Source organism: Prionailurus bengalensis, chromosome X (assembly GCF_016509475.1).
Source record: "Prionailurus bengalensis isolate Pbe53 chromosome X, Fcat_Pben_1.1_paternal_pri, whole genome shotgun sequence".
Taxonomy (NCBI): Eukaryota; Metazoa; Chordata; class Mammalia; order Carnivora; family Felidae; genus Prionailurus; species Prionailurus bengalensis.
In genome coordinates, this window is record NC_057361.1 from 48,253,233 (window position 1) to 48,269,491 (window position 16,259).

At 41.4% G+C, this 16,259-nt stretch overlaps 1 protein-coding gene across 4 annotated transcripts in view; it reads right to left on the reverse strand.

Moving 5' to 3' along the window:
* PFKFB1 (6-phosphofructo-2-kinase/fructose-2,6-biphosphatase 1) overlaps positions 1 to 16,259 on the reverse strand; it is a 125,897-nt gene that overhangs the window by 22,169 nt on the left and 87,469 nt on the right. For all 4 annotated transcript variants that reach the window (XM_043571442.1, XM_043571440.1, XM_043571443.1 and 1 more), the window contains 4 exons: positions 14,214 to 14,335; positions 10,142 to 10,349; positions 7,372 to 7,518; positions 3,496 to 3,600 (listed from right to left, as the gene is read on the reverse strand). In XM_043571442.1, the coding sequence (XP_043427377.1) occupies positions 3,496 to 3,600; positions 7,372 to 7,518; positions 10,142 to 10,349; positions 14,214 to 14,335 (582 nt within the window). The remainder of the gene's footprint in view (positions 1 to 3,495; positions 3,601 to 7,371; positions 7,519 to 10,141; positions 10,350 to 14,213; positions 14,336 to 16,259) is intronic.

Here is a 16,259-nt window from a genome sequence, read left to right on the forward strand (position 1 = left end):
TCCTGAATGGGGAAAACTGAGAGTTTTCTCCCTGAGATCAGGAACACGACAGGGATGCCCACTCTCACCGCTGTTGTTCAACATATTGTTGGAAGTGCTAGCATCAGCAATCAGACAACAAAAGGAAATCAAAGGCATCAAAATTGGCAAAGATGAAGTTAACCTCTCACTTATTGCAGATGACATGATATTATACATGGAAAATCCGATAGACTCCACCAAAAGTCGCTAGATCTGATACATGAATTCAGCAAAGTCGCAGGATACAAAATTAATGTACAGAAATCAGTTGCATTCTTATATACTAATAATGAAGCAAAAGAAAGACAAATAAAGAAACTGATCTCATTCACAATTGTGCCAAGAATCATAAAATACCTAGGAATAAATCTAACCAAAGATGTAAAGGATCTGTATGCTGAAAACTATAGAAAGCTTATGAAGGAAAGTGAAGAAGATATGAAGAAATGGAAAAACATTCCATGCTCATGGATTGGAAGATTAAATATTGTTAAAATGTCAATACTACCCAAAGCTTTCTACACATTCAATGCAATCTCAACCAAAATTACACCAGTATTCTTCTTGAAGCTAGAACAGGCAATCCTAAAATTTGTGTGGAACCACAAAAGGCCCCGGATAGCCAAAGTAATTTTGAAGAAGAAGACCAAAGCAGGAGGCATCACAATCCCAGACTTTAGCCTCTACTACAAACCTGTAATCATCAAGACAGCATAGTATTGGCACAAAAACAGACACATAGACCAATGGAATAGAATAGAGACTCCAGAATTGGACCTACAAAAGTATGGCCAACTAATCTTTGACAAAACAGGAAGGAATATCCAATGGAAAAAAGACAGTCTCTTTAACAAATGGTGCTGGGATAACTGGACAGCAATATGCAGAAGATTGAAACTAGACCACTTTCTCACACCATTCACACACACACACACACAAAACTCAAAATGGGTAAAGGATCTGAATGTGAGACAGGAAACCATCAAAACCCTAGAGGAGAAAGCAGGAAAAAACCTATCTAATCTCAGCCACAGCAATTTCCTACGTGACACATCCCCAAAGGCAAGGGAATTAAAAGCAAAAATGAACTATTGGGACCTCATCAAGATAAAAAGCTTCTGCACTGCAAAGGAAACAATCAACAAAACTAAAAGGCAACCAACGGAATGGGAAAAGATATTTGCAAATGACATATCAGACAAAGGGCTAGTATCCAAAATCTACAAAGAGCTCACCAAACTCCACACCCGAAAAACAAATAACCCAGTAAAGAAATGGGCAGAAAACATGAATAGACACTTCTCTAAAGAAGACATCCAGATGGCCAACAGGCACATGAAAGGGTGCTCAACGTCACTCCTCATCAGGGAAATACAAATCAAAACCACACTGAGATCCCACATCGTGCCAGTCAGAGTGGCTAAAACGAAAAAATCAGGAGACTCTAGATGCTGGAGAGGATGTGGAGAAACGGGAACCCTCTCGCAGTGTTGGTGGGAATGCAAACTGGTGCAGCTGCTCTGGAAAACAGTGTGGAGGTTCCTGAAAAAATGAAAAATAGATCTACCCTATGATCCAGTAATAGCACTGCTAGGAATTTACCAAGGGATACAGGAGTTCTGATGCATAGGGGCACTTGTACCCCAATGTTTATAGCAGCACTCTCAATAATAGCCAAATTATGGAAAGAGCCTAAATGCCCATCAACTGATGAATGGATAAAGAAATTGTGGTTTATATACACAATGGAGTACTACGTGGCAATGAGAAAGAATGAAATATGGCCTGTGTAGCAACGTGGTTGGAACTGGAGAGTGTTATGCTAAGTGAAATAAGTCATACAGAGAAAGACAGATTCCATGTTTTCACTCTTATGTGGATCCTGAGAAACTTAACAGAAGACCATGAGGGAGCACAAGGGAAAAAAACAGTTAGAGAGGGAGGGAGCCAAGCCATAAGAGACTCTTAAAAACTGAGAATAAACTGAGGGTTCATGGGTGGTGGGATGGAGGGGAAAGTGGGTGATGGGCATTGAAGAGGGCATCTGTTGGGAGGAGCACTGGGTGTTGTATGGAAAACAATTTGACAATAAATTTCCTATTAAAAATGAAGAAAAAATGATTAAAGGAAGTGGTTAATGTGGTTAAATGTAAATAGACATTGTCTGCATAAATAGTTTAATTATAACAATTTAATTCATTTGAGGATTAAGACCCAAGGTTAAACTAAAATACAAAACAATTAATATGTAATTTAGGTGAGGGAAGGACAAGAGTTCTGAAGTTATTATATTGTTTTAGGGGAAAAGTGAAGGTACTGATTTTAGATTTTGTTGATCATGTATGTTAAAATGTTAAGAGTAATCTCTAAAAGAATGAAACTGATTATATATCTTAAATATAGATGTAAAAACTCAGGAGCACAATTGTAAAGAAGAGAGAAACAGAAAAATAAACTAAGTATAAAGAGCTCAAAATAAGAGACTAGAAATAAGGTCAAATAATTCAGTCATTACAATAGAAATAAATGTGCCAAAATTACCATTCAAAAGGCATATATTTTCAGTTTGTATTAAAAACAACAAAAGCCAAGTATATGCTGTTTACAAGAGACATTAAACAAAAATAGAGAAGTTGAATGTAATAGAGTAAATAAATATTAAATTGGAAAATACTAAGCAGAAAACAATTATATAGCTGTATTAATCTTACACAGAATACACTTTTAAGCAAGGAATATTATTAGGGAAATATTATTATTAATAATAAAACATGCAATTTGGTCAAAAGATATAATTACTTTAAATTTGTATCCCTCCAATAATATAGCCTTCAAAATATGTAAAGGAAAATAAAGGCAAACTCAGACTGACTTTAGAATGTCATTTCAAAGGATGAGGATAAAAATGTGAAATGTGGTTTGTAACATAGGATGTCTGTTGTTTTACCTTCGCTGGTGTCCTGCTTTTCTGATAATTGTTCCCAGGAATTTATTTCAGAAATGGAGTATGACTAATAAATAATTTCCAGTGTGGAACTGGCTAAATGGAGTCTGGGTTGAAAGCAATAAGGACCCACCTGATATGGGAAAAAGGAATTGATGGTCTGGTTCATGTGGTGGCAAAGAATTTAGTTAAACTATTAGCCATTGTTCCTTGGGTCTTCAACCCACTTCCCAGAGTGACCGGAGCTTTAGGCAACTTGGCAATAATATGTCAGGAGTATGTTGAACTATATGAAGTGTCTTTAGTGAAAATAAACTAAAGACAACATGTAGGATAAAGTGAGCCCTCCTGAAAGCAGATGGAAAAGAAGCAGGAAAGAGCCAGATTATCATGTGCCTTGTGGGATGACAGCTGCTACAAATATGCTTTACTCTGCTTCTAAAGCTGTCCAGGAGACTGTGGAATTCTGGTAGTTGGAATGAAGATACTGGCAGGTGTTCTAGGAGTCAGGCAGCCCCTCCAACCCTTACCTCTCCCTTGGGATAGCGGTAGCGATATTTATCTTGGTCCCGTAGTGCAAATTCCTCAGGGTAGTGTTCCTGGATTTCTTCATAGGTCATCTCCTCACAGACACCCTGGAAAAAATTATTTGGGGACAAATTCACAAGGTGAAACCCACAAGCCTTTACCATAGTTCTGAGGCCAATGATTGTGAAACAACAGCACACAATAACCTGGGTTTCTGTAAACACAGATCTAAGTTTGTGCCTGTTGTCTGAGTGTGTGTGTGCACGCACGAAGTGTGTGGATGTGAGACTGTGTGCATATGTACAGATGTGTTCATGGTTGAGCATATAGTATATGGTAGGTACCTGTGGTATTTCTTTGTGGTTGTCCCAATAGGTTTGTATATGGACATTGTATAAGTATTTTTTTTGTAAATATATGGGTTTAAGGATTTGTAACTGTATTTGTGTGTGTATGTGTAGCATGCTGGTATGTTTAAGGACCTATGTCTTGTGTTTGTGTATTTGTCTCAGTATTTTTAGTGTGTTTGTGAGTGTGTGTGTGTGTGTGTGTGTGTACAGAGTGTCTGAGCATCTGAGAATGCGCTCGTGTGAGTGTCTCTATGGTCTGTCTCTCCATTTGGGTCTCAGTGTGTCTGTGGCATGTGTTTCTGTGAGTGTGTGTCTCTGATTATGTCTCTGGTGTCTATGTGTGAGTATCTGTGTGCTTACGTTGGAGGTCATGTGAATTTGTGGTAATACACTTGAGGTTATGCATCTGTACTACATACATTTCCAACCATAGTATGCTTCTCCGTGTCTATGTGATATAGGTATCTTTGTATACAAACACTGCATGTATGTCTATGGTGAGTTTGTCTATATGTATCTCTAGGTGTCTCTATCTGTGAGTGTGTATGTGTGTGCATGCATGGTGTGGGTGTAGATTGGTAGATGTGTCTGAGAGGGATTCTATGTCTGACTAGAAGATCAATGTGTCTGTGAAGTGCATGTCTGTGAGTGTAAGCATATTTATGGTGGGTGTAAGCATATTTGTGGTGGATGTCTATGACTGTATGCAAGCACACACAAGTGCTCACATACACAACAGTATGCTCCCATTTTATAGCATTTCCCATCTCCTCTGCTCCTACATCTGCTTCAGAACCTCTGGCAGATAAAGAAATAGGTGTCCACAGACATATCAGAAGGCAAAAATTAATGAATTCCTAATGCTTTCAGAATGGGCCTTGGGGAGATATGGTCTCCTCACCCAAAGAAGGAATCCAGAGATAAGAGGAGTTTCTCAGGAGCACATGAGAGCTTCCCAAGTTCACTGAAAAATCCCCAGAAGTGAGGTGGCTGCTGGGAGTGGGGGTGGGAAGCATTTAGGTTTATAAAGTTTCCTTTTGATTGTGTGCATTACGATTAGGCTTTCCTGTAAGGGGCAATTGGCTCTTGTTTTTGTCTTTTGAATCATCTAACAGCCTTCCATTAGGGGTGAAGTTTGCCCCTGACACAGCTCACAAACAGCTCTGCAGTGTCAAACTTCTCCATCGACACTGTCCATGGGAGAAAGCATACCCTAATGGATACACAAGGTCCTTCCAGATTGGCTTTGACTTTCTATTCTGAGACATACCTGGAGCCTTTTTCCTGTGGAAACGGTGGAAATGGCCACTGACTTAAAAAAATTAATGTTTATTTATTTTTGAGAGAAAGAAAGCACTAGCAGGGGAGGGGCAGAGAGAGAGGGAGACAGAATCCGAAGCAGGCTCCAAGCTCAGAGCTGTCAGCACAGAATCTGATGCTAGGCTGGACCTCACAACCTGAACCACGAGATCATGACCTGAGCTGAAGTCGGGCACTGAACCGACTGAGCCAACCAAGTGCCCTATGGCCACTGACTTTCTATTGACTTAAGGCAAATTGCCTACCTCTTAGAATTTTATTTTCCTCTACTGAAAAATGAGGAGAATTACAACTACCTCACAAATGTGTTTTGAATATTAGAGATAAAATATATAAAAGAGATTAGCACAGAATGTACAAGTCTCATTTTAAAGATTCAATCAGTAGTACTAATTGTTAATATATTATTGATCATGGAAAATAAACCAGAAACTTAGGCATTATTCTAAATTCTTACTTCTTCCTTACCCCTCCCCCATAGCCAGTTTCTAACATTCTATCTGCTAAATTTCTCTAAAATCCATCCCTTTTTCTTCCCTGTCTCCACTGTTACAATCTTAGCATATCTACACACACACACACACACACACACACACACACACACACACACACACACACACACACACACACACACACCCTTTTTTAATTATTATGATTTCTCCTGACATATCATTCCTGATCTTCTCTACCTGGCTCACTGTTAATTAACTCTCAGCTAGGTATCACTTCTTCCAGGCAGATCCTGTGTGGCTCAGATGCCCTGCCCTGACATGTGTGCATAAATGGTATAGCCTATAGCACACATGCTGTTTTGTATCCCTCTGTTTTTTTTAATTTACCCTGTTTAGAATGAAAACTCAGTGAAGACAAGAATCAATCTCTGTCTCCAACACCACCCTAGAGCCTGAAACAAAGTAGGTACCCAATAAATGCTTACACCACATATGCACCAGAAACAAGTAGTGACTGATCTCTTTATATATTTGCTTGAATGTATTTTACAGCAAATATATGTGATATGTAGAGCAATACTATATATTCTTTTTCTAAATATGCATATCTCTGTACATCTATATCTAAGTACATATGTATGTATGTATATACACATATACCTCCTTGTATTTATAGAAGTATATCTACCAGGCAAGCAAGTTAACCTACCTACATGCAAGTTATCTATGTCTGTGGTGAAGCTTTTACTTTAAGGCCTAACAATCATAACCTGTGGGATGCTACCTGATGTCAGTATACCTATAGTGCAGATGAGACAATGGGGAGGAAAAAATGCCTTCTTAAAGAGCTCACGGGAAAACCTGACCCTGAAGAGAGATTGCCATGTCAAGAGAGTCAGATGGAGTTTTTCTTTGATCTATCTTCAATGCCACTACTCTAGTCCCTCATACCTTCACCTCTTGCCTGGACTAATGCAGCCATCTCCAAACTAATCTACATGCTTATTCTTGCCCTCTTCCCACCTAGTTTCCACACATGACCAGAATGGTCTCTTATTTATTTATTTATTTATTTATTTTTTATTTATCAAGTATCATTAACATACAGTGTTATATTGGTTTTAGGTGTATAATATTCAAAAATTCAACAATTGAATATAGAATATTCAACAACTCTACACATTTCTCAGTGCTCATGAAGATAAGTGTACTCTTAACACCCTTTATCTATTTCACTCATCCACCCACCCACCTCCCCTCTGGTAACCATCAATTTGTTCTATTTCAGAGTCTGTTTTCAGTTTATCTCTTTTTTTCTTTGTTCATTTGTTTATTTATTAAATTCCACAATCTATTGAAATAACATGGTATTACCTTCTTTTTAAAAAATGTGAATTACATTCATGCCACTCTTCCTTGACTTAGACTACATCATTGGCTTCCCATTTTTAAAGCAGTATCCAAATCCCTGAACATTAATTACAAAACTCTGTGAGCTGCCTTCCTTTCCAACCTCATCTCCCTTGTACTTCCTTTGTTACAACCCTTGTCACAGAAAATGCAATGTCTTATTTATGGCCTGCCTTTGAGCTCCACGAGGACAGAGAACATGTCTGTTCTGGCCTTCAATGGATCCCTCAACACACAGAACAGTGTATGGAACATGGGTGGTTGTTAAGCAGCAGAAGCAGTCTAGGGGATAATCCCAGAATCAGGTCCCATAAATCACCAGGAAATCCATCCCCTTCCATCTTACCGCATCAATTTCGTTCAGGGCCTTCCACTGCTCATAAGGAACACCCAGGGCCTCAGCTGTCTGGATAGTCCTCTTCATGTGGCTGGTCCACACCTTGAGGGAGCTGATGCCCTGGGACTGAATGAAGTTGGCCAGGGCATAAGCATACTAGGAGGTGGGGGTGCAGAGAAGGAGGAGGGGAGAAAGAGAGAGATGAAAGAAGACAGAGTAGCTGTAAGAATAAACTCAGATCTACCACAAATGGTGAAATAATAATGAACAAGAAATTATAATTTAAAATTTTTCAATTTATAAACAAGGATATGACAAGGATTAAGGGAATAGAAAAGGGTATGTGTGCTTATGTGTGTATATGTTTATATGTGTGTGTTCATTGATGCTTATTAAACCCCCTACTTTATTGTTCATTCAAACAGCCCAACTCTGGCATTTCTGGAGCCTAGGAAAAGAGTACAAATGAAGGCAGTCCACAGTCAACCTCTCTTCTATTCCCATTTCTGCCTCCATCCTGCACTTGTAGATGCCTTGAGTACATGTTTGTACATGACAAAGTTCTGTCCACATCCTATCTCTACTGGTTCCCATGATCCACAAACAGTGACCCCTTGGCTATCCCTTTGCCTAGGGGTAAACACTATTGTGAAATGGTCTGCTCTTAGGTGAACAGACTCTGGGATAGGCCCATGCAGACATGGAAAAAATACTCCAGTACAGAAGGACAGCAGATTCTGGGTTCTGGATACTCACAACATGGTCTAGAATTAGGGCATATTGGATTTGGGGAGCATTTCTTTTTGACCATGGGGGTCTCAGTACCCAGCTTCTAAGGCATTCAAACATCCATAGTGTGTGTGGTCATGTGTGGGTATCAGGATGTCCTGTTCTCAAGACACAGTCCAGTGAGGAAAATGATGACAGCACTGAGAGGAACTAGGAAGAGCTGTGGGACCCCAAATGATCAAGTGATTCACTCTTCTTCTGCATTTAGGCATGTTATTAGTCACAGAGGGTGTGTGAAGAATATCAACACAAATGCAAAAATCTATATACATATGCATATGTACAAATATAGGCATTGTGTAAACACATTCTAATTATGGATGTGAGTCGGCAGTGTTCTCTAGTGGAAAAAGCCTCATAGCTCCTGCCTGTAAGATGCAAACAGCATTAACTCATCAGCCTGATTCTATGAGTGTCATGTTAGATAGTGAACAAGGAGCACACAGAATGCTCCCTGACACACACAAGGTGACAGACTCTGTGATTTATTATGGATGACAGTCAATGGTAAAGTGCTTTGTAAACTGTTATGATTCACTGTTCCCATAAGCATGAAGATTGGTGCCAGGCATGTGCATGTATATGCACATGTTTGTGTGCAAAGGTGATATGCATTGTGGAGGTGGCATGTGTCCAAAGTTGGCATTGTGCTGTGTAGGTAGGGAATTAGCTGGGCAGGGCAATAGCTGGCCCCAGTCAAAAGACTCTGGTTGCAGGTGGTGCCATGTGGCAGGGGTGGGTGATGCCACCAATACCCTCTATTCAGCTCTAAGGAGTGAGAGGGGTAGGAGTTAGAGGTTTGAGTCTACCTCAATGGGAGGCTGCCAGTCTGAAGGTAACAGAAAGGGAGCCATGGGCCTTCCAGTGCAGTGCCTTGCCTAGGACACCACCACCTCTGCAGTGGGGAATGCTGAGGGGCAGGCAGGAAAGCATGGTTTTCAGTCCTGGCTCTCTCTTTTACTGGCTGCATGACCTGGGACTGCTCTTTGCTTCTCCTTGGGCCTTAGCTTCATCAAGTTTCATAAACCATTAATGGTAATGCCCACCCCACAGAGCTGTGAAGATTAAATGAGGCTCACAGCAGATGGTGCTATGACTGTACACAGGTGCCCAATAAAAGATAGTGTTCCCTCCCTCCTGCACCTCATTTCCCATTTGTCCTACCCAATCCATCCTCCCAGCAAGAACAATAGCTGTGTTAACAAGCCCAGGCACAGGGCCAGACACTAAGGAAAACATGTGTCTTTATTTTATTTTATACCCATAATGTACAGGTTTACTATGCTTGGCTGGAGAGAAGAGATTCATGCCACAGAGTCAGAGATGGGCCAGGACTGGGAGATATGGAGCCCAGGGCACAGTGACCTGCCTGGGAGGGCAGGGGAGGACAGGGGAGGGTTTCCTGGACCAAACCATGGAGCAGGAGCTATACCTTGGAAAGGGGTGGGGGATGGAGGGCAGGAAAAGAGCTGTAACTGGTAGGGGACAAGTTCTGACAGTGAAATAACCTGTAATGGGGGCTGGGGGCTGTGGCATCAGCCCTAAGTAAGGGAGGAGAAGATGGATTCAAGGATCCAGGGAAGCTATCTGTGCAAGTGATGATGACCAGATGACAGAGGAGGGCAGGCTGGGTGGGAGAAATTGTACAAGCAAAGGCACAGAGTTGTGAGAAAGATGAGGGGACAAGTCAGGCAGGAGTGAAGTGTTCTAACTGTAATGGGGCTGGAGGTGCAGCCAGATCTGGGCAGGCCTTAAGTGCCAGGACCAAGTTATCAGACTTGCAGATGCTGTTGATACATGGAAGCCATTCAAGGTTGGGACAACACTGAGTGGAATGTGGAGTGGAAGAATGGCTGTGACCAAAAACTGCTTTTACTCTGCCACTGAGTCTCCCTCCCATCCTCAGGGCCCAGGCAGTGGCCACACCACCCACCCATGGCCCACCTGGGCCAGATCAGTCAATGCCTTGGATACATGGGGCCCTTCCTACCTGCTTGCCCCGAGCTGAGAGGCCAGAGTCACCTCCAATGCGGCCTCTGAGGTTTAGTTCACTCTCACCATGCCGGCATAGGTAGATGGAGCGGGGTGTGACATGGATGTTCATGAGATAGTAGACTGTGCGGCTCTGGATGTGGTCTTGCACTCGGTTCACCATGTAGCGTGTGCCCACATCGAAGATCTTGATGTAGGAGAGGTGGCTGGGCCAGCCCAAGCAGGAGCAAGCAGCTCAGGGGATGACAGTGTAGAGGTTGATCCCAAGACAAAGCCCCAACCACACACCCTGCTTTCAAGCTTCCTGTACAATGCAGCTTTCACCTAACTTTTTCCTCTAACAAAATGCCATGCCTTGCCCTGTTCTGGGTACCCATTCTAGAGACTAGGCTCTTGGCCACCCCAAAGAGCTCACTGCCTGCTACCATCTCCCTCTATCTCCTTTCCTCAGTTTCATCTTAATACAGGATATCTCCTAACATTATTTTTTTACACTCCAGGCATCTGGGCTCTCTTCTCTGTGGTTCACACTCTTGACATACTCAGAGAAAAGCAGTAGTCCCCTGTGTCCCTGGCTGCCTTCCACATCTCACTGGCAGCTCCTCAATTGTCTATTCACTCTTTTAAATCTCAAGCTGGGCTCTGCATCTCTATTATTTAAGCCTCTGATATGATATATTGTATTTGACATTCTACAGGTAGCTACCAGATTGTGTCTGGGTGCACTTGTGTCTGTGTATATGCCTCTCTCCTCACTCAGAAAGGGAAAAGGATTGGGATTTCTCCCCCCATCTGTCATGCAGTCAACAAACACACCCTCTTCTGTTCTAAGCATTGTGCTTGAGGTGGTGACTCAGCATCTGCCCTTTGGGAGCTCTTAGGCTAGTCAAGAACACACACTTGGAAACGCACCATCAATGCTCAACACCCCTTCCATAAACAGTCATTTACTCGTAGGTGTGCCAAGTATTGGGGTATGGGGATGCAGAGGCTCTCCACAGCATTAGTGGAAATCTTGTGGTCCTTGCTTCAAGCCCCCTTTTTATCCCCTCAATTCTGTGTTCTAGGCATGAACTAATAACTACACACAGAGTGATAATCAAACTACTCAACAACCTGTCTGCAGAGAAGCTGGGAATGGGCAACACTGACTAATCAGAACACTAGAACCATGGAGTAAGTCTTCTGAGGATCCTGACAAACCAGGCGTGAATCCTTTAGTTGCTGGACTATAAGAGGTAAGATCTCTGGGAAGAGGTGGGGAAGGTTGCAGCAATGGGGTGACACACCAGCAACCCTGGGTGCACACTAACAAAACCAAGTAAATAGAAATAGCTGCACTACCCCAAATCATGTAAAGCAGTGGCTGAGGTGTTTGGTTTCAGAAAGCCTCTCCTCCGATTTTCCTAGAGAAGTCCTTTTTTAGCTGCTCATTAAGCATGAGCTTAATCACGCCCATCCCTGTCATCTATGTCCAGTGGTTCCCAAAGGACACTTGCACTTGCTGAGAATTTTCTTTTGTGCATTTTCTTTTGTCCCACTCCCCAGGGACTTCAAACTACATGAATCATTATAATCATCTTAGGACTCAAGGATTATTAGCTTCATTTTATAGGAGAGGAAACTGAAACACAGAAAGAGGAAGTGATTTGCCTAAGGTTAACCTCTCCAACTATCTTGTCTAGGATCTCAGAACCTAGGGGTAGAAAATATCTGGTGTAGCTTTTTTGCCTAATTACTGACTGTTCCTGAAACTAGGTCCTGGGTGGCTCTAGGAGAACTTCCTATTTGCTCAGTGTAGTCTGACATTCCAGGTGCCTTCAAGCATTGGCCCCACTTGGCCTGACATCATGGTCCCATGACCTCACCCATGCCATGATTTCTCTGTTTCAATCTAGCTTTCATGCTTTTGCTGGAATATTCTCTGCACCCTCTACTTCATTCAGATTTAACTAGGCCATTCCAAAATGCTTTTCTCTTTGCTTGAAAAGGCATTCTTTGCCTGATTTCCAAAGCTGAGCTCCTGTGCAACCATCCTTCAAGAGCCAGCACATTCACTCTAAGTTTTCGTTGAGTCTAGGATCATGTGAAATCATTTAGAGGTGTTTCCCACCAAAAGTATTATATTAGTTAATGCCCACCTCTACCGTGTGTAATGTAAAATAAAAATTATAAACTGTATGATAATATGATAAGGTCCTATGAAATTCTGTTTTTTTTTTCATCTTGATCACATTGATGCTGTTTTGGAATTAAAATATTAAAAAGTTTTCCAGATTTTTTTGTTCTTATTTTTGGTAGCCTCCACCCTTCTGGTACCCCAAACATGTGTCTTTTCTACCTATACTAGGTAAACCTGCTCTTTCAGATTTTTTTTTTTCCAAACTGTGCTGGGTCTTCCCCTCTGTGTTCTTCTAGCCCACTTGGTTTATCATTTCCACAATTCTGATCAACTGCACATTGTGTATTGTCTTCTCCAACCAAGCGGGTATTTTGTCAAAGCAGGGATAGCCCTTTCCTCTTTGGATTCCTGGGGCACAGGTTTGGTTGGACCCTGATGCATGGCTGTAAATGTCTGTTGATGTAAAAATGATTAAATAAAACCAACATTCAGAATCTGTCACCTTCAGGCCCAAACTGATTAATAAAACACTAGCTGAACACCTGCAGGAGTATAGGCTGAAGGCTAGGGGCTTTCTTAATGCCATTATTTCACCTAACTCCCCTTCTTCAAGCTTCTTTCACCACATGGTGCTAGCCTATATGGTGCATTTATGGACACTTGAAAAAGTTACACTGTCATCAGGGCAGAAACAGCCTCACTCCAGCACACATGCTTGGGGGAAAAAAGAAAGTGTGCCCTTGACCTGGTTGTCCTTGCACAGTGAACAATCTTTACAATTGTACACAAAGGTCTTGCTCCTTGCACTGAGTGTCTAAATCTGATGTGACACTTCTTTATGATTAAGGGATATGGGAGGGGGAGAACCAGTCTGGAAGTTTGAAGATAAGGTTTGAATAAATATTCTACTGACTCATTATGTGGACTCAGGTAAGTCCTTGACCTGCTCTGGGTCTCAGTTTACCCACCTAAGGACTGAGGCAGTAACAATTCTTGCCTCATAGGACTTTGGCTGGGCAAAGCAGTAAGGCTGCTCTTTAAATTTCTTAAGGTTTGAATGACTATTTGAAGCCTCCTTATACTTCTCACTTGGGGGTCCAAAGGATATGGATGACCAGAGTCTCTGATCATCACAGCCCATTTTGAGGAGTAGGATTCTGGTAATATCCTATACCCAAAACTCACACATTCCCTGTACTACCAGATAACATCTTTCTAATTTTTAGCTGGCATTATGAATGAGAGTTTCATATTTTTTATGTATCTTCCCATATGTCAAGTCATGATGGAAGCTACCTGAGGATAGAAACCACCTCTCTTACCATTATTTATACCCCCTATGTACACCACAGCCCAAAAGGGCAAAATACTTATTGACTGAAAAGGTACATGGGTTTTGTGAAAAGAGATATGAGTAGGAGACAAAATATATTGTTAGAATCTGAATTCTATCCCCTGATTTGTGCCAGAAGCTTGAACAAGTGGTTTCAGCTCTCTAAGACTCAATTTCCTCTTCTTGAAAATGTATGAACATAAGATCTATTTTGGCTTCCTTTATAGGGGTGGTGAGGATATGTGATGAAACAAAGAAGGTGAACATATTTGGAAACTTAAGTGTCACCCATGTGTGAGCAATAATTTTGAAAAAATAATAGCAAAAACCATAGGAGGGGGGCATTTGTTACCAGAGACCAGCATCCTGATCTATCCATATTGTTCAGGAAGGCACTACTTTAACACTTCAACGGACGTTTCACATATCAAGGAATCACCACCTCAGATAATTAGAACTTGGAGGGTTCTTGAAGACAAATCATCAAATCTAGCTCCCTGATTTTACAGATAGAGAGGTTGATGCCCAGAGAGGGAGGTTATTTTCCCAGGTCCTAAAGGACATGACAATAGGGTTAAGGATCCAGTCCTGGGCTTTAGGGTTCTGGGTTCTTACCTGTCCAGTTCATCATCCAAGGGTTGGTAGTTGACCTCATAGCACTCAATTCTCTTTAGAAAGTCTTCCAGAACCTTTTCCCGGTCACAGTCTATGTAATCAGGGCTTCCAAGTTTTACTTGCTAAGAAAAGGTAGAATAGAGGAACTATGAAAGACAGAGACTCTAACAGTGCCCTTTGGAAGTGCCCTTAGAAATCATTGAGTACAACATCTTTCATAACAAAAATGATAATATTGAGACTTGGACAAAGGGTCTTGCCCAAGTTTACAAAGTCAGTCATTTGAAGAAAATTTGGACTGTGTAACTCCTCATTTCTTATCTCTATGTGATTAAACAAAGCCTGTTATATTGTACTCAGTTCCAGAGCACACACTGTTTAAGAACACTTAAAAGAGGAGCAGAAATTGTGATGTGAGAAATGGATGAAGAGGGACAGAGGATTTTGGCCAAGGTTCATAATGGCTTACATGTGTTGAGTGTTTAAAGAGAGAACATAGCATGTTGGCTTTAAATTTCTGAAGGATTCACATCTCCTAATCCCCCAATGCCTATCTTCTCCACCCACATTTACTATCTCAGTGAATGGCACTATAATCCACTCAGTTACCTGAGCCTAAAAGGAATATAGGAGTCATCCTTGATGTGTCTTCATCCCCCACCTCTCAGTAGGCTGTATCTCCATGCCCCATCATCTTCACTCTATCTTCTAAATATCCTTCCTATTGATTTCCATTCTCTCTTGCCTGGATGCTTACTCTAGCTTTGTGGCTAATTACTCTTGTCTACAGTCTTGTTACTTCTGATGTATTCCTCAAACTAGTAGCCAGAAAGATATTTTTTAACACGCACATCTGACCATGGCATTTCCCTGCTTAAAACTGTGCACTATTTTCTTATATCTTTTAGGGAACAGTGTGAACTATTTCACTGGGTGACCCATTTGTCATAATTGAGCCCCAAATTATTTTTTCATCTTATCTCCCATTGCTCTCTCATTGCTTTGCTCTAGCTAACTTAAACTACTTATAGTTCCCTGGAGATACCATAATTAATATATGTTGTTCCCTTATATCCAATTCTTCACCTGCCAAATTCCTATGCATTCTTCAAGATTCAGGTCAGCTATTGTTTTCTTTGAGAATCCTTCCCTGATATATCCCTATCCCTCCCATGCAAGGTTAGTTTCTCAACAATGTTCTCCCACAGCCTCCTTTATTTCTTCATCTCAGCACTGATCTTATAGTTATGTCTATAAACTCGCCGCTATCTCTCATTAGACTGTGAGCTCAAGGGCAGGACTCTCCTCTATGTCTCTAATACTCAGAATGGTTCAGTTCAGTTGTATAGATTCAATTCGTGTTGAATCAGTAAATGGGTAGAAGGCTTGATGAAGAAAAAAGGGATTGTAGATGTTCTATGCTCCAAGAAGCAAAAATAGGACCAATCAGTGAAAATTTCAGGGAGGCATATTTCAGCTTCAATTGACTGAATTTGATGAAGGCAATGAGTCTCTTGTCACTGGAGGTATGAAAAGAAAATATAGGCAAACATTTAGCTGAAATTACAAGTATCTGAGGGAGGGTTGAAGGGGGTGACCTTTAAGGTCTCTTCTGTCCCCCAAATCCAGTAATTTCATGAAATAGGGGAAAGCAAAATGGGGTGGGCAATCCAGTTCTAGGCTATGGGCCTAGAATCTAAAGGCAGTTCTTAGTGCAATTGTGACTGGGATCAGTTTCTTTATTTCTTTTTCTGTTGCTTCATTATTGGTGTATAAAAACGCAACCGATGTCTGTACATTAATTTTGTACCCTGTGACTTTGCTGAATTCAGGTATCAGTTCTAGCAGACTTTTGTTGGAGTCTGTTGGGTTTTCCATGTCGTCTGCGAAAAGTGAAAGTTTGACTTCGTCTTTGCCAATTTTGGTGCCTTAACAGAAGACCACAGGGGAGGGGAAGGGGAAAGAAAAAGTTACAGAGAGAGAGGGAGGCAAACCATAAGAGACTCTTAAGGAGTGAGAACAAACTAAGGGTTGACAGGGGGTGGG